The following is an 18,521-nucleotide window of genomic DNA, read 5'->3' on the forward strand; positions in this document are numbered from 1 at the left end:
CACCGGTTGTTATGGTCTACCTCCATCTACTGGCAAGAGCGGAGATCTGTGGAGTGCATGCTGGGATGTGGTTGTTCTCCGAAGGGGTGTATTTTTGGAGCCGTAGAATTTACTTTTTAAGCAGAGTTTCCAGTGGAAGTGAAGCTGGTGTGAGTTGTGTTTCAGTAACTTCAGCATGTCTTGAGGGATGCCCTGAATTTTGTAAGATGGGCTGGGCGAGATGAAGCTTTGCAGAACACGGTATCAAAGAATCATTAAGCTTGGAAAAGACCTCCAAGATTCCCAAATCCAACCCCAACCCACTGTGTAGCTTTTATAAGGGATTACCACATTCAGAAAATCAAACTGGCTTTGAGTTGACTCTTCAAAAAATATTGAAGCTGAATATTTTAAATGTTTTTCAAGTATAATCTGACGATTACAGTACTGGGTGGAGCTGAGGATGCCAAAGGGCTCTAGAAGGATGCTGTATGTCCTCGTAGAGAAAACAGCAGGAAATAACATTGCCCATGAGAAGGTGGTGTAAAAAGCTGCCTGATCTGATAAAGGAGGACATTCTGGGAAGCAGATTTGGGCTTCCTGAACCTGAGAAGGACTTTGAAGGATTTTTGTCCATTTCTCTGCTCCCAAGCGAGGGAGAAAATAATGTTTTTAGAGCTGGCAACTGCACTGTAACATTGTGAAAGTTCTTAGCATTGCTTATGCTGAACTCTCTCATGGTTTTCTGCTATTCAGTCAGACGTATTGAGCGTAGCTGAGTGTAAGACAGCTGAAAAAGAATGTGTGTGTTGTCTCTGATAAAGCACGATGCTGTTCGTTTTAATGTTTTTAAGTGGGGTTTTGAATGGAAGTGGAGCTTGTGTGCGTGTGTTTCCATAACTTTACCATCTCTTGAGGGATGCTTTGAGTTTTGTAAGATGACGATTCTGGGTCAGTCATTAAGGGTTGGAAAAGACCTCTAAGATCACCAAGTCCAATTGCAGCTCCTCCCCACCATGACAACTAACCATGTCTCCACATGCCACGTCTCCATGTTTGCTCCTAATAGCTTTTACAACAGAGTTGTTACTGAGGAAATCTTTGGTTGTAGAGGGTGATTGTCCTGGGGGCTTTGTCCCAGTTCTGCTCTTTAATCTCCAAAGTAAATAGCCAAACTGCTGTTAGAGATCAGAATGGAGGAACATTGGCTACCTCTGTGAAAAGGGGACAGCTGCAACAGACTAGGGGAAGAGCTTGAATAAATTCTTCTTTCTAGTGCTGGAAAGGTACAAGGAATTGTTTTTAACTTTCTTACTGATTTCTTTCCCTTACAGATGCAATTTGCCTCCCATCTCTGAGAAGTACTTAGCAGATGTTGGGGTGAAGACGGATGTTGTGACTGTCAATCCCAGCATCATTACTGAGAGGTTGTCTCTGCGCTTTGTGTTTCCATCTCCTATCCATTTTTCAAATGTATCTTTAACCAAATTTCAGCTGTTAAAGGAAGTTTTTATTCCTGTATTACTTAGAACTGAAACTGTAAAACTTACTGAGTTGCAGAGCCATTAAGCTTTAAAAAGACCACTAAAACCATAAAGTCCAACCATCAACCCATCCTCATCTTGCCCCCAGTGATACATCTTCATGTTTCTAGAAAACCTCTGTTTCATTCTGAATTTCAATGATTCAGTATGTGGAAACAGTATTAACTTAAAGAACGGTGCTGAACATTTAAACCTGCACACTGATAGTAGGGAGTGGGAAGCTGAAGGCTAAACATAACACAATGGTAGAACCATCCCACATTGTGCTGCAAGCCCCAGGTCTTGGTCTCATTAGGTTGGAAGTATTTAATATCCCCTATCTCTTTGCCCTGCATTCCACACTGACGATTTGGCTACAGATCTAAATGTATTAACTGAGACGTATCTCAGTTACCTCTGCCTCCAAATTTTTTTGTCATAAAAGCCTGATGTGTCCAAACTGATCCGTACTGATCTGAATATCACTTGCATCCTTTCCCCTTTAGGTTTCATAAGCTGGAGAAGTGGAGGAAGCCTTTCTATGACGTGCTCCAGGTTTATGAGAACGCCTCCGTGCTGCTGCCGGCCTTCTACAACACGCGCAACACGGACGTCTCCATCAGGGTCAAGTATGTCCTGGATGACTTCGAGTCCCAGCAAGCTGTGTACTACTTTCACCCCCAGTATCTCATCAACGTCTCGCGCTACTGGCTGGGCCAAGGGGTGCGGGCCAAGCGGATCAGCACAGGACTCATCCTGGTGACTGCTGCCCTGGAGCTCTGCGAAGAGGTCCACCTCTTTGGCTTCTGGGCCTTCCCCATGAACCCCTCAGGGATTTTTATAACTCACCACTACTATGACAATGTGAAGCCTCGCCCTGGTTTTCATGCGATGCCCTCGGAAATCTTCAACTTTCTGCACATGCACAGCAAGGGGATCCTGCGGGTTCACACGGGAACCTGCGGCTGCTGTTGACAGGGGCACTTCTTCCTCTGGTGCAAAAGTGCATCAGGAACTCGTTGCCTGTGTACACCCTGAGATTATGCAATAGTTGTTTGATATAAATTTCCTTGAGGCATTGCATCCCATAAGATCTATGTGACCAGCATCCTTCCTGCTAGCAGAGTCGGGTCCATAGCAGTGTGGGTGAAGCAAAACTCCTCTGTCCTGAGGTGTGCACTGCCCTGGGAAGCAGGTTGGACGAGAAGCACATCTCCGATAGATTTAGAAATATACAGAGCACATAAATATAACTGTCATTTCACCATGGATTAGATCACCAAGCTTTTAAGGAGAATTGGGGATGGAGAGTTTCAGCATAGACTGTATGGCTTTACATAGGCTTTTGAGTTGAGTGCTGTGGGGCACTGTCAGCTTTTACTGAAAGCACTGTTCTCTGGCATTTGGGTTTTTGAAAATACTCTTTGTGTTGTAGTTTTAAGGGCAACTGTGTAACTTGAGGTCATTGTTCAGTAGCGTCACAAAGTATTGCTGAAAAACAGCAGATAGGAGTGACAGGAAGAAACAAGGTCACCTTATGAAATCTTTCAGCTGGGATAGAAGAGAACTCCCATTTGCAGCAACAGGTCACTGTGCTGACCATGGTGTATGGTTGTTCTAGAGCTACTTTCTTCTCATATCATGCCTGGCCTTCTCTGCTGGTAACATTTTCTTTCCTACTGCAATCTTTTCCTCTTTGCTAATACATGTGCAGTGTGTGCTTTCTTCGACAGTGACCATCTCAGCTTCAGATTGGAGACCTTCCCAGTTCTTTAAGCTTTCCTTGGATTGAATAGAGAGAAGGTTACCCTAGGTAGATTTTCTGAGTTCATTTTTGATTCAATTATCGCAGCATTAGATGAAAAAGGAATTTCTCCTGTTTTATTAAGGACTTTTGTAGGAGTATTTGAGTGTTGATCCACTGTTGTACAGCTTGAATCAAATATCTTCAGATGTCTGTGATAAATACCTGCAGGAAATGAAGTTAAAAGACAGTGAAGATATTAATGGCTTGAATTATGATGTCTGAATGTTGCATTTGTTTGTGCTGAGAATGTTACTAGGATAATAAAAGGGCTGATGTATTCTTTGAAGTGTTGCCAATGTAACTTAGTCATGCCAAGCTTGGGTTTCTACCTGATGCAAGTTACCTTGGCAAAACCCTGGTGCAGGACAGATGCCACATGCTGCCAGAGTTTATTTTGGCTGCGGAATCATGGTGCAGATGAATGCCCTCAAATATGGTATGATTGCATGCACAGGAGGGTGAGGTTTGCTGTTCAGCTGTGCCGGCATGGTTAAGACAAACAGAGTTCCCTCATGTATGTGTTTAGTGTGAAGCACTTGGGCTGTTTTGCAGTGCTGTTGTCTTGTCCTTTCCAGACTGCAGAGATTTTGAATTTTGAAGAGCTTGTCCTCTCTGAGGGTTGTGTTCAAATCAGAACTGGATTTTGATTTTGTAATGCGTGAGCACACAAAGCTACTTTTAAAGCCTCTGTGCTGTGCCGACAGCTCTGACATTTAAAAGGGTGTAAAGGAAGCGAAGCACAGCAGTCGCCATTCCAGAAGTCCCTGCTGACCATACAGCATTGACCTGGATGGCATGCAGGAGTCTGAATTTCTTTTGCACCAGGCTTCAGAGGTCTGATTAGTTTTAAAACAACCCATTTCTCTGTTGAAGTGTCAGAGCTCAGTAAGTGCCAGCCAGGGGTAGGCAAAGGACTTGTGCTTAATCTTCGTGCATTTGTCTTGTGCTTTTGGTCTTTGAGCTGTGTGTTGGTGAACTGTATCACAGTGCACCCAGAATGAACCTACAGGTGGAATGGTTTCCTTGATTTAATAAGCAAAAGAGGTCTTTGTCTTGGGTGTGTTTTGTAAATTAATGTGCAAAGGGCTTTGATAATGAAGTGCTGTAACAGAAGTGCTATGTAGAGAGCAGCATGACCCGTGGGCTGGGCATCTTGCTGTGTGTTGAGCTTTATCATAATGAAGCCAGCACCTGTGGACCTCACTTCTGTCTGAGTGAGGGCCTGGTGGTGACTTGGTTTGCTTTGCTGCTGCTGCTTTGCTGGGGATACACTCTTTGGTAAGAGTTTTTCTTCACTATGTTGATTGAAGCGAACAAAAGGAGTCTGATCTATTGCAAGAGGTACTTCAGAAAGATGGGAAGGCATTTGAGAAGCATCAGCATGTTGGAAAGAAATGGAGCAAATCCCCCTGTTTGGCTGCAAAATTTCTTCTGGACCTTTTGGTCAGGCAAAAGGATAAGAGAAGCTGTAATTACAGTAACCTCTAATTGCAGGGACACAGACATTTTCTTCCCTTTGTTTGCTTCAGATAAATTAGCAATGTAAATTCACCGAGGCTACACTGTATAAGTGCAGTTATACTGTGTTTAGATTTTGATGGATTATAGGTCTATAACTACTATATATTTTTAATGATTTTAAAATGCACACGCGGGCTACTTGCACATATGCGCTAAAGGCCCAGTCCTGCAACTTTCATCTGAAAAGAGCTCCCATTCCAGCTGGTAGGTATTTTATTTGCATAGGTACTGCAGAAACAAACCCAGCCATGTCTCTGGAGATGTACATAGGTATTTATTAGCGATGTTTAGTGATAGGACTGGAGGGAATGGCCTCAAGTTGTGCTAAGGGACTTTTAGGTTTGGATATTAAGAAGAATTTCCTCTCCGTAAGAGTCGTGAGTCAGGTTCTGGAATGGGCTGCCCAGGGAGGTGGTGGAGTCACTATCCCTGAAGGTGTTGAAGAGTTGTTTAGATGTGGTACTAAAGTACATGGTTTAGTGGGGAATTATTGGTGGTATTGGTGGTAGGTTGACGTTGGACTAGATGATCTTGAAGGTCTATTCCAACCTTCATGATTCTATGACTCTTTATTAGATGAGACTTAGGGAGTGATTTGCAAGCTAGAAAGATTCTTACATAAATAAATATATAATAGTCCTTGAGAGGAAGTGCGTGCTGCAACAAGTTTGGTTTCTGATTCTGTTTTTCAGGCGTTGCTCAAAAAATAATTGCAAGGTGACAGCGTTTTTGTCAGAAATTTGGAAGCTTTCAGATTGTTCTTGGCCTCCTTGCTTTGCATTAGGCGCTGGAAAACCACATTCCTGCTGGTGTCCAGCAGGAGTGGAGTCTGAAGGTGGGGATGGTGCCCAGAGGTCTCAGCCATGCACAGGTCAATGAATAAAGCCGTTGTCTCTCGTCCTGAGCTCAGATGGCAAGCACAGCTGTCTTGCTGAGAATATGAAATCTGAAGCAGGAAGAGAGAAGATTACAATACTGGGGATTAATCACCAGCTTCTGATATTATTTATGGGAATCTCTTAAGAAGTTCCTGAGATCTTCATACACGGACAATGCAAATTCAGTCAGAAAATCGTGGCTGGGCCTGCTCCTCTTTGACAGGGCAACAGGGGAGCTTATGGGCCCACCCACCCACCAGTGCCGTCACCAAGGGGAAAAGAAGGCTTAATCAAAATACTTCAGCTGCTTGCTCTCAGTTTATGGGCAGAACGGATCAAATAGTGATAGATTTATTATAATATTTTAGCGCATCTCCTGTGTTAGAAACAAAATGCTCAAAGCCAGCTCATGCGTTGTGAATGGGGAACCATGGCGTGATGGGGAACCAGCAGGCCCACTGCCACCAGGAAAGGCCTTAGGGAAGGAATCTGGGAGATTGAAACTATAAATCCGGGTGGTTGGATGGAGGCAAATAACTCTTAAGAAGAGTGTTATTTTCCCAAGAATTGAGTTATTTTCTGTGGGATTTGATGAATTGATGGGAATGTTGACGGATGCAGAAATCCTTGTGTGGAGATGGAGCTCTGTGGGTGGATGGTCTTTGTGGTTTGGTGTGGCAGGAGAGAGCAATCTCTGATTGGTGGTAAAGCACTGAGATGTGAAACGAGAAAGAATATATCCATTTAAACCTTCTGGGCCCTGGTGCTTGGTCAGCAAAGCCATGGTTTTACAGAGCAGAAGGTTGGATAGTGAGAAGAGAGTCTGGAAGGGATCTTCCTGTCTGGTTGGTACCCAAGCATGCAGTGAGCTTTGGAGCTTTTGCGCCTATGCTGAGAAGGAAACACTGTCAAAATTCAGCAGTTCCTAAAGGCCAAAGTCACTGGGAAATTCTGGAATGAGCCGAGGAATAAAAGTCATTACTTTTGCTGAGGGCCTTTTCCAAAATCCAGTGAAATTCGTAGGAAGTTTGGAGTACATCAGAGCCAGCCTGCAGGCTGTGTGCAGGGGGAGCAGCCCTTGTTTCTTACTCTCTTGTTTTCAGATATGTTTTTTATCTGTTGTAGATGCAGTGCAGTAGCAATACTGTGTTTTTAATGGTTAGTGTGAAGAACAAACTTGATCTGGAAGCCCAAGTGCCGTGAGCGTCACTCTCCCTTCCAGATTCCTGCACTTTCCATCCTTTCCAATTCATCTATGCAAAACATTTCATCGCGGTCGTGTAAATGAACCAAATCACAGTGAGCCCCTGCATCCTGCTGTGTGTGTGTGAATCACATGCCGTGAGAGAAGAGGGGCTCTTCTGCTTTCTTTGAAATGCCAGCGTGTAATTTGCCAGTGATACAAACGTGTTGTAGGCGGGATTCCCAGTGAGGCCGGTACAAAGTGTGCATTTGGCTTCTGTAGGAAAACAACGGGTCGAATGCTTGTGAGTCAAGCCTGTAACCCTCATCCCCAACCCACCCCCATGCACTATTACACTTCTATGTCTTACTGTCCTCCCGTCTAATGTGGGTGAGGCTGCAGTGATGTCTGCATGGTATCCCAAACCGTAGGCAATTGTACTCAAGTGTTTTTGTAATGAATCTTAAGGAAAATCCAAACATACGCATTGGGGTGAGGGAGCCTGAATCCCAGGCTTGAGCACCTCCCATGTTCCTTAAAGCCTGAGCATGAGAAACATCAGCAATGTGGGTTTGGTCCGTAGTGGGAAGCCTAAAGAAAGGTTAATACGCCTCAGCATTTCAAGGATTGAAAGCTGTAAATATGTTACTGGTATGTCTGACTTGTGGTTGGACTAGATGATCTTAGAGGTCTTTTTGAATTATAATGATTCTATGATTCTATGACTTTCCCTTTAGAAGCCATAAATGTTCTCGGTGTTTGACCTTCGGGTGAGTTGCTGTGTGTCTTTAACCGTACTAACCACTGTAAAATGTGTTAGCATGTAAAATAGCAACAGACTGAGCCAACAAGATCAAAGTATTGGCTGGTTCTTGAAACGTTCTACCTGAAACTGTGCGCTTTAAGATGGACCAGGATACTGAAATAAGACATCTCAGTGCTCCCTACAGCTTATGGAGATGCTCATTGATGCCCAGAAATGCCGGATCAAAATGGCATCTTCACGCTGAGGGAGATCAGGCTGATGCAAAAATAAAGCTTGTTCCATAATTGTTATTTCTGTATGGAGGTGACGGCGGGGGTGGACAAACCCAAGCAGAGCCATGGTAATTTCATGCTGATGTTAACCCCATCGTGCCCATTGACTCACCTTTCTTTTCTTTCTGTCTGCCACCCTGTAATCCTTGCTTCTTTCTGTAGCTGTAATATGGTTGTAGTAGGAAGCCTATCAATTGATGTAAGCCATAACTAAAGCAGTAATCAGGGTACTTTCTTTTGTCTGTATCACTGTGTTTGAAAGATGATTTGACTCTATTGAATAAACCTCTTTAACAGTTTTATGGGAAAGGCTGAGCCACTTTTTGTGCCTTCAGACTCATGTTTTGCTCTTCTGTGTCTCTGAACAGAGTGGGATGGAAGGTCAGCTGGGAGAAACCCATTCACATAGCTGGCAATTAGCACTGCAGACTTACATGGCTTAGCATCATGTGCATATTCAGATATACTAAACTATATGCAGGGTTGGATGGTATAAATGCTATAAGAGATGTAAATTTGGTATCTTAACGATATATATGGACACAGATAAGTCCTTACTAAAGGTAACAAGCTGTGCATAGACAAGCAGTGAAAAGCCTCTGCAATCCATGGTATTCGCCTACTTAACACCTTCCTGTCTGCTCTGTCCTCACCTTTACATCATGAGTAAACCCACTTCCTTCAGCTCTGGCTGATCTTCTGTAGCCTTTCACTCCCTTTAGTTTTAACACCATCGGGAGAGTTAAAAACATGATTTTGCAGTTATTCATAACCTCTTCCTTTTGTAATTGTGTGTTTTCCTTCGATTATCTGTTGTTTCAGACTGTAGGAGTGGGTGATGGAGATAGAATAGTAGCGCTGTTCTAAGGTAAATGTAAATGACTCGGAAGATGCAGAGATGTGGTGAATACAGAGGAATCTGTTCTCGTTCCTGCTGACATTAAGGCTGATGGATGCACTTCCTTCCCACAGCTGCTTGTGATTATTGTCAGTGATTATTCAATCAAGGAGAGGAAACGTAGAGAGGGAAAAGTGAAGAGACAAATTGACACTGTGTGGTGTAATTGCCGTCTATCATGTTGCAAATTGCTCAGCTAAGCAAGCAATCAAGGAATGGTTCATTTCCTTGAGATCGCAGCATCCGTCATGTTCCTTAGTGGCATTTTCAGCCTTTCTTCTGAGGAGGGATAAGCAGAAGGACACAGAGAATTAGGGAGGTGCTTCACTGCATCTGACAGCGCCCAGCAGCAGGTTCATAGGGAAAGAGCAGAAGAAAGAAGGAAAAGTAATGAGTGGTCCTCCTGCTGGCATTCGCTCCAATTGCAATTGCCAGTTTTTGTTTCAGGCCTTGTTAATAACTGCGTGGTACTGAGTGTCAGAGTTTTGCTGTGTGCTCGGTGATGAACGAGTCCTTATGCCTTTGGGAACGGCTGCTGCCTTGCTCCTAAAGCAAGCAACATGCCTCCAGGCTGTGGGACTTGCTAGATCCTCATCTCCCTTCTTCCCCTGCTGGCATTGCCTCCTGAAATATAACCTTTTAACGAGCCTTTATTTAAGCTTTTGTTTGGTTTTTGCCCACCAGAGGATCTATTCTTTGGTGGTGAATTGCTGGCAGTTGGGATTTCTATCACTTCCTTGTTCTCCTTCCCTGAGGCTTTGGCCATTTCCAACTCATTCATATGGGCTGGGCAGAGGAATGAAGCATTTAAACCCAGAAAGGAGCTGCTGATCATCACCGAGTGGAAAACTGATAATTTTGCTAATAATCTGCATTCTTCACTGCTCAGAAAACAATCTGTCTCCCTGATGCTGTGCTACTTGGGCATTCCTGTGGACGAGTGGTATGTGATGATAAATATGAACCATGCCTTGCTTTTGCTATATAGGACTCAGGTTGAATTTTCGAGTTCCCACGCAGGTGTTTCATGAAGTGTTCTGGGGGTGCAAGTATGCGTGGTTTTGTTTCGCTTCACTTTGCTTTCATTTCAGAAGTGTCTTCTCAATCACCCCTTTAATAAATCTCTGGGAAGCTTTGTTTCTCACGGCAGCATTTTGAAGCAGTGATGGATTTCAGTATCACACCACTTGGAAATCTGATCAAGGAGGTTCTTTCAATGACGATGAGAATGAAAATCGACCACTGCCAGGGATTTATTTTCCACTCAGTTGCACAGGGCTGCTGCAATCCCTGCAACCGAGACAGTGTTTTGTGTAAGTGGCCATCAAACATTTCTTCTCCCAAAGAGCAGCGATGCGGTGGCACAGGCTGCCCATGGAGGTGGTGGGGTCACCATCCTTGGTGTTGCTCCAGAGCAATGGAGATGTGACACATGGGGACGTGGTCAGCGGGCATGGTGGGGAGGGTTGGTGTTGGGCACGGGGATCTTGAGGTCTTCTCCAGCCTTAATGATTAAATAGTGCTACAATCCCATGACCCCCAATGACCATCTCCAGACCCTACGAGCCAGTAGTAATGGATCTGTTTATTTGATTATATCCAATCTGTTTTGCCTATAGAATAATAAGAAAAATCCTTGAGCAGCATGTCTTGACTCTACGGCAGGGCAGGTCTCTAATTATACAGAATAAACCTGCTGGCAGCACTTTATTTAGACTGCGAGCAGAATTAATCATCTTCTGGGTTGGTGAGAACTGCGGTGGATATCACTCTGAAGGTGTTAATTTTTTCACTTCAATCCTCTTTTATTCCTATCTGTCTTTTTTTATCATGAAGCACTGGGCTTATCCCATTCCTTACTCTGACTCAGCAGAGAGACGTTACTCTAACTTTTAATTTTATACTGATAACCAGCAAGAAAAGGGAGCAAATTGCATTCACTGAGCAATTAAAACCAATGGCTGCACAAGCTGTCTTTCTCCATAGGAAAGATAGAACCATGTCAGCTGATGGAGAGCTTTTAAGAGTCACTAATTTTCAGGAGATTTAATTTTTATTTTCTTTAAATGAAATAGAGGCATGAATAGCTAATAATAATAATAATAATAATAATAATAATAATAATAATAATAATAATAATAATAATAAAATTACCTGGCGTGGAACTTTGTGTTAATGTGGCCATATCTCCCCACTGGAGCAGCTCAGATGCAGACAGCATCTGAATAGTAATAACTAGTAGCTAATAAATGGTCGATTACTTTAATCCTATGTTACAACACAAGTAGCAATAATGCTTAAACATTTTTTTAATACCTGTTAAATTAATGAAGTCCAAGATAATTGCTGGTATTTTTTGATGATCCTTATGTTAATGCTATATATATTATTAGCATAGCTTAGTATAGGATGGCATTAACTCCGCTTTCTACAGGAAATTATCCACATCCAGGTGAATTGCTCAGTTATTTTGCAGTAGACATGAACACGCTGCAGCCATGGAATAAGCTCAGCAACGTGACATAATTACACCATTTTTGGTGTCAATCTGTAGATCAGTAAGTTTCTTTTCCTTTGCATTTCACAGCTCTGGAAACAGCCTGTGAATTAACTTTATGCTTTGTCTACAGAACTCAAGCCACTTAAAATACACCCTTGGGTATTTTTTAAGCATAAAGATGCACCTCGCATCCTTTTTATTCACATTAGCATGTCTGTAAACAGGTGTTTGCTTTTACAGTGGATGCTTCAGATGACACTCAAGTAGTTTGGCGCTGCCCTCATATCCAGGCCAGGGTTGTTTTGCTGACACTACTGAAGCACTTTGAAAACTGTGTTTGTTGTTTTCTGCTCCATAATTTCACACTGTTGTTAGGGCAATAAGAAGAGGCAGGCGGACTATAGAACGTGAGGGATATAATTTTGCTAGAGATTCCAAACCACCCATCCATAAATCACGTAGACCAAGATGGGTCCAGCTGGGTGTTAGTCCTGACTGCCTCTTTCTGAGCCCAATCATAACCACGACTGAATGAGGTTCATCTCAGAGTGTAACTTTACATCATTCTTGAGTGGCAAATGAGATCTCTGCCCAGAAGCAACTGGCTTTGCCCAGTGCTGACATCAAGATCTTGCCCCAGCAAACGGAGGGTGAGAACTTGGGCCACAGTTCTCCATTGGCCTAAGCAACATGAACAAACTGAGCAGCGTGTTGGATTTGTGTTCTCAGTTTGCAGATGAAGAAAAGAGAGAGAAAAGACGAGTCTTCAGTTCCCAAAGAGGCAATCAGACTGAGAGCAATATTTCAGAGAGAGCCTCGTTGATGCCTTCCCATCTGACCTCTGCATCACTAAGTGGGGACATCACCCAAGGCCAAGGTTAGGCTTTGTTCTCTCCCAAAGATGACCCCATGTCCTTCAGGAAATCTATTAAATATATATATACATATATATCTACCAGGCCAACCTTAGACTTGGAGCAGTCTCCTGTTGTGTGTCGCTACAAAGTGAATATCGGGTTGACCCGCAGCACTGTAACTTAGCAGGGGCATTCATCCCACAGCGCCAGCTTGAGTTGCAGAGCAGTCTGTGCTCCTGATAAAGGGCTCTGATATTGGGATGTAATTGCTTTTCTAATATCCATGTATTATTTACACTATGCTACTGTTGCAACCAGTAGCAAACTCCTTCCGACTCCAGATCTGTTGTTATTGTAATGTATTTACTGGAGCAATGCAAGGTCAGACTAATTTCAGTTATTTGGCTGTAAATGACCCAACTGAAACCAATAGTTTCAGTGCTGTAGAACCAGTGAAAGCGAGATCTGAATCAGTACTAGGAGTATTAATTTACTTTATTGCCATATCCTGACAGATGGTTATTAAGTACTTTAAGTATTAATGCCGCTGCTGCTTTATTTATAACACAGAGATATGTCTTACGAGTTTCTTAGGTGTTTCTTCAGGAAAAGGTCTTCAAGGGGAAAACAAGGAGGACAGGCACACAAAAGATGGTTGGATCCATGGTTAGTGAAGCACCATCTGGCTACAGAGTTTGTTTTTAAGCCTCAAAGGTAGCTCTTTCAGGGATGCTGCATGAGATGTCGCTTGCTCAGCTTCTCACTTGGCAGGCAGCGATGGTCAGGTCTTCATGAAGCTAAATCCACAATTCCTTATGCAGTATTTTGATTTCAGCAAAATCTTTTCCTTTCCCAGTGCACCCGGGGAGCTGTCACCTGAGGAAGACCTGCAGATGGCGTTTTCAAGCCCAGTTATCTAGATCAGACCTTCCTAAGCCTTCTTGCTCTAACCTAATCCCGTTCTTGTTGCAAAGCAGTGCCAAAGTGGCCTCTGGACCTGCGCAGATGAAGCTGCCCATCACACACAGCTCTCCCCAGTTAGGAAACACTAGAGACAGAGGTAAAAAAAATCTGTGATCCAGTGGAGAAAAGTCAGTCCATCTATCAAGGAAAGCAAAGCAGTGCCTCGAGGTTTGCTTAACTCAGGATGTTCTTAGTTACGTACAGTTGATTCCACCAGACAAAACTGACCCATGCCTTGAGAAGAGGCTCTTACTCTGCCGTGCACGGACGTTGGAGGTGGAGTTTTGTTCCTATCTCATATAGAAAGATAAGATGGATGTAGTTCGTAGCATATGAAGAAAATCAAACTGATCTGAACGGGAGAAACAAAGTCCTGGATGAGGCCTCTGGTGGCACAAAAACTGGCTAAGGTGCAATTAATGCAGCCAGTTATTCCTCTTTTTTTATCTTCCCTCCATCTCTCAGAGGTTGGTAGGTCCCTTCTGTCTTCATATTTTTTTAAAGCCCTCATTAACTGTGAAAGGGCTCTCGGCTGACTGCCCTTGGTACATATATACAGGGGTGAGGGCTGCTGCCCTGCCTCACCTCCTGGCTAACTCAGGCAGTTTCTCTGCTGGGACACCTGGGGACTTGGGAAGCAACACAAGAGCAGCTGCCATGAGGCGCAGACAGAGGCTCTGTTCTGCTGGTGGGTGTGCTGGTAGGGTGGAGATTTTCTCTCTCTTCTGTTTTTTGGGGGTGGGGGTGGGATTGGGGATCATTTAAGCTCCAAAATGTAGATTCATCAGGCCCTGTTTCCCTTCCTCCCTTCAGAAGGGAGCCTACGACAAGCTGAGGTCTATGCAGAAGTTGTAATGTGACTTTTCTTGCTTGCTGGTGTAACGCTATTCAGTAAACTAAAGAACAGTGGTTAAAAGTCACAGATGAAAAGTTTTGAAGCTGGATGCATGAGAAAATTCAGAGCCATACCACATTGTCCTCTGCAGGAGAAAACAGAGGAGAATGATTGCTGCTCATTGATAAGGATATCTGCAGGGATAAGCTGAGTCCTGTTTAACCCCCCTTTTACAGCTTCACCCTCAAAGGAGCCAAACTGCCTTGAGTTAATAATGGTACTCTAAAAATTTACATGATGATGTGGTAATTTATGTTTATAATAAGCTTCTTCCCCAAATCCACGTGGATCGTGGGGGCATAGGCTAAGCTACTCTAATAAAAAACAAGCAGTTTATTATTTGATGCTATAAGTGAATTAAGGGGGGGCTGATAGAGCCCTGAAGATGTGCCCTCAATGATGAGGACTTGAGCAGTGCTGGAAATCCTGGCAGTAAATCAAATGAGGAGCCTCTCATGCTTTATTTCTTTTTATTCATTCACGTAGGAAACGATGCTTGTGAATCTTAAACATCTCTGTCAAAAGACCAAGGAGAGTTATGTCTCCACAAGTCCTTTATTGATGCGTATTTGAATTATTCTGCCTTTTATCTTCTCCTAAGAAGATGTTTCTCAAATAGTGGCATTTACGTGCTGGAGACAAAATACTGCTGAGTTTTAGAGCGATGCTCTGCTCTCTGAATACCAGTTGTATTAGCCTTGAAATCTCAGACATAGGATCTGTGTCTTGAGGTGTAGGATGTAGCACATTTCAGGTGTGTTGTGTGGATCTTGCATAGAGGATGGAGCCTGCATGGTATGGCACGATCCCAGCTGCCAGCCTTCCATTGAGCATGGGACACTATGGAAAAGAGGTAGCCAAAATGCTGTACTAAGGGACGTGGTTTAGTGGGAAAATGCTGGTGGTGGTGGTGGGTGTGGGTTGGGCTGGATGATCTTGGAGATCTTTTCCAACCTTAGTGATTCTATGATGATTCCATGAAGGTGTGGGGTGCCATGGGCAGGGGTAGCTGAAGGTGTGGCCATCTGAGGACAGACCTCTGTTAAAGCTGCAGCAAGTGTGCTCATGTGTTAAGTATACAACCTAGCTTCACTGTAAGAGCTCAACACAGTGCCATATGTTGCTTGCCAGCTTGACAGCAGGAACTTTTTGTTGGGTATAATTTATATTGGAGACACAGGCAAAAATGGAGTGCCCAGAGCTCCTTAGGGGTGTGTTGTCTGCTATGGTGATACTAGCAAATGCCCATGGCCTGTTTCTTAAAGAAGAAGGTATCTTGGAGGGTCTTTTTGGAAAACCTTCTGACTTGAAGCATTCACACGAATTGGGAAGAATTATTTGTCTTCTAGTTCAACAGCTGAGTGCACAAAGTGGCTGCCTAACCAGCTGCGCTTGTGCTGCAAAGAGCATCCAAAAGAGGCAGCAGCGACCTTCACCCACCATGGCAATCAGAGCTGTTTCATTTGGCATATGCTGACTCCTCCTGGTGGGTCTGCAGTGAAAGAGGTGCTTGATTGTTTCAGTGGTTTGAGGAAATGCAGCCTGAAGCTCAGTTACAAAGCCACCTTTGAGATGCTGAGGCTGGGAACTGCAGCTGGCCCCAGGGCTGATGGCTGGGAGGGCTGAAAAGGATGGGATTGCAGCTGTCCCCTGGCAAAAATAAGTGCCACACATCACTCGGGATAGGACACCAGTGTTTGAGGATCCTGGTCTTGTGCAGCTTCTTTGTGATGGGAACAGAAACAAACTGCACAAATGCTTCCACCGCAGCATCTGGGTGTGGGGAGGTCCCTATGTTCACATGCAGACTGACACTCAATCTCAGCAGAAGTTGCTGCTGAGTCCAGGGCCTGACCCCATGGCTCTAATTACATGCTTAGAGATGAACTGCTGCAGAAGTGCTTCCTGAATGGAATGTTTGCCCTTAGAAAACGCTGGGATTTAGGTTGCCATCGGCTTGCATTTCAGTTCAATTAGCTGGCAGAGCTGATCTCAGTGTGGGTTAGGATTGATTTACTACTCCCACACCAGGAATGAGTGGCAGCAGCACTTCCTTCTTCCTCCCCTTCTCATAAAGGTGCCCTCTAGCTTCTTCTTCTTATTATTATAGCAAATTACTTCATCTGTTTGATATTGTGCCTCTGCCTTATTTGTTTGTCCTCTGTGTGCTACGCCCATTGCAAAGACTGTGGTAGCAGGGCTGTTTGTGCAGCATTTCCCCCTGTGCTGCAACTGAAGTTAGGAGTCATTCTGCCAGCACAAGGTGGCAAAGTCTGCATGGTTCTGAAGCAGGGTTTTATCCCTGAAAGAGCCACTGGGTTTGCAGTGACCGAAGGTGATGTGATCTCAGAGGGGACAAGAAATCAATCGAGCTCAGGAATGAGATCTGGGGCAGGTTGTCTGTCTGTCTGCTGCCATTGCACACCACTCACTGCCACGGGATTGAGGGTAGCTGGGGATGGAGTCCCCTATGGACAGTAATGCAGAGGATGCTCAAGGAGGGAGTTGGAGCGACGCAGTGCACGCTGTGGAGGTGTATTTGCATGCTGACAGCTGCTTAGAGCCACATTCAGATAAGGAATAGCAAGCAGCAGCTCCTGCAGGAAATAACCAGATCAGCTCTGACAGCCTGGGAGTAAATCCGCGGCACAGACAGATAAGGGGCATTAATATTTCCTGTGCTGGGCCTGGATACTGTAACTCACAGAGCTTTTCTATTTTTGTGTCAGCATGATAGAAAGTTCTGTATTTATTGTGTTATCAGGGCGAGTTCAGCTGCAATTATTTTGCTTTTATCCCTTCTCAGACACGCGCGTGTACACTTGCCCTCTTGTTTCTTGGCAGCTTCTAACAATGCTTCTAATCCTCCTTGGCAGAAATCTTCTGAACTAAATCTTTTAGCACTAAAATAAAATAAAATAAAATAAAATAAAATAAAATAAAATAAATTTAGGTGATATTCCCCCCAGCCCCCCCAAGTCCCCCTCCAGTCCTCCACTCCTGCAATGGCGATTAAAATAAGTAAATAAATAACAATTTAAGCGAACAAACTTTGCCCAAAAGTTGACTTTCTTTCAGTGCCTGCTCAGTTTGTGTTCTGCAAATCCCTCTTGCTGTGAGATAAGGATCCTGGGGAGGAGGAGGGTGGCACTGAGAGATAGCAGCGCCACCTGGCTGACTCACAGTTATGGTGAGTGAGAGAAATAAACCCACTCGGCTCACGTGTAAGCAGACTGCTTGAAATCCTCTGTCATTGTTTGGGTGGGTTTTGTGGGACTGATGGCACTTCCAGTCTGCAACATCTGTTCTCTGGTTTGATGTTCTCTGATGTGGGAAAACCACAATATCTTGTGAACTTTCTTGGGTTGGGATTCAACGCTGGGCATGGAGGTCTCATATACTTAGACTCACAGGATCACAGAACCATGAAGGCTGGAGAAGACCGCCAAGATCCCCAAGCCCACCCCATCCCCACCATGCAAACTGACCATGTCCCCATGTACCAAATCTCTGTGGTTCCTGAACACCTCCAGGGATGAGTTCTCCATCATCTCCCTCAGCAGCTGTGCCACTGCCTGGTTACTCTTTCTGACAAGGAGTTACTCCTAACATCCAACCAGAACTTCCACAACCCTAGCAAGAGTTTTTGGGTGGCAAGATAATGTGTCCAAGAGGACGCATTTTGTATCACCTGGTCACAAAGTGATAAACAATGAGTTATCTCCAAAACGTGGAGCATGCAGCATCAGAAAGGAACGTACACAGAGCAAAATCCAGGAAGATGGGTTGCAGCAGGTCCAAAGGAGGGCCATGAAGATGCTCAGAGGGCTGGAGTGACACTATAATGAGTGTCAGAAATGGGAAAGCAGCATTTGCAGCATGGGATGGTATTTAGCTGTTCTGCACTGGTAAAGCAGAGATGTGTCCAGCATCCCTGCCCAGATCATTATGTGCACAGGGATGCTAAGAAATGGGCTTTGGGAGGTTGTGGGTGTGCAGGAGGGGAAATCAATGATAGTTACGTAGCTGATCTGGCAGTATCTGAAATGCTGAGTATCCAAGACCTGCCTTTACTGAGTCTGAACCTCATCTTGCTGCAAAGGATGCAAAGGTAGTGCACAGAATTGGCACACCTGCAGCACATGTCCCCACTGTCAACAACAATTCTTGCACTACGTAATATGCAGTAGTTATTGTAGTGTACCTGTCCGAGCCACAGGCTGCAGCTAATCCAATAGAACACTGTGGCAGACACTGTCAAAGGCTTTGTAGTCTGGGTTGACTACATCAACAGCCTCTCCCTCATCCAGCAAGGGGGTCACTTGTTCATAGCAGGAGATAGGGTTAGTCAAGCAGGACCTGCCCTTCCTGGACTGATGTTGGCTGGGCCTGGTCCCTGTAGATGCCGTTTGGTCTCCATCGAGGTGATCTGTTCCATAACAGCAGGACTGTCTGCACTGGCAGCACTGAATGCTCTTT

At 44.3% G+C, this 18,521-nt stretch overlaps 1 protein-coding gene across 8 annotated transcripts in view; it reads left to right on the forward strand.

Annotated features, from left to right (window-relative positions):
• ST8SIA5 (ST8 alpha-N-acetyl-neuraminide alpha-2,8-sialyltransferase 5) overlaps positions 1-8,231 on the forward strand; it is a 54,456-nt gene extending 46,225 nt beyond the window's left edge. For all 8 annotated transcript variants that reach the window (XM_072359363.1, XM_072359360.1, XM_072359359.1 and 5 more), the window contains 2 exons: positions 1,314-1,406; positions 2,009-8,231. In XM_072359363.1, the coding sequence (XP_072215464.1) occupies positions 1,314-1,406; positions 2,009-2,477 (562 nt within the window). In that variant the 3' untranslated portion in view covers positions 2,478-8,231. The remainder of the gene's footprint in view (positions 1-1,313; positions 1,407-2,008) is intronic.
• Positions 8,232-18,521: the final 10,290 nt, after the last annotated feature.

This window comes from Excalfactoria chinensis, chromosome Z (assembly GCF_039878825.1).
Source record: "Excalfactoria chinensis isolate bCotChi1 chromosome Z, bCotChi1.hap2, whole genome shotgun sequence".
Taxonomy (NCBI): Eukaryota; Metazoa; Chordata; class Aves; order Galliformes; family Phasianidae; genus Excalfactoria; species Excalfactoria chinensis.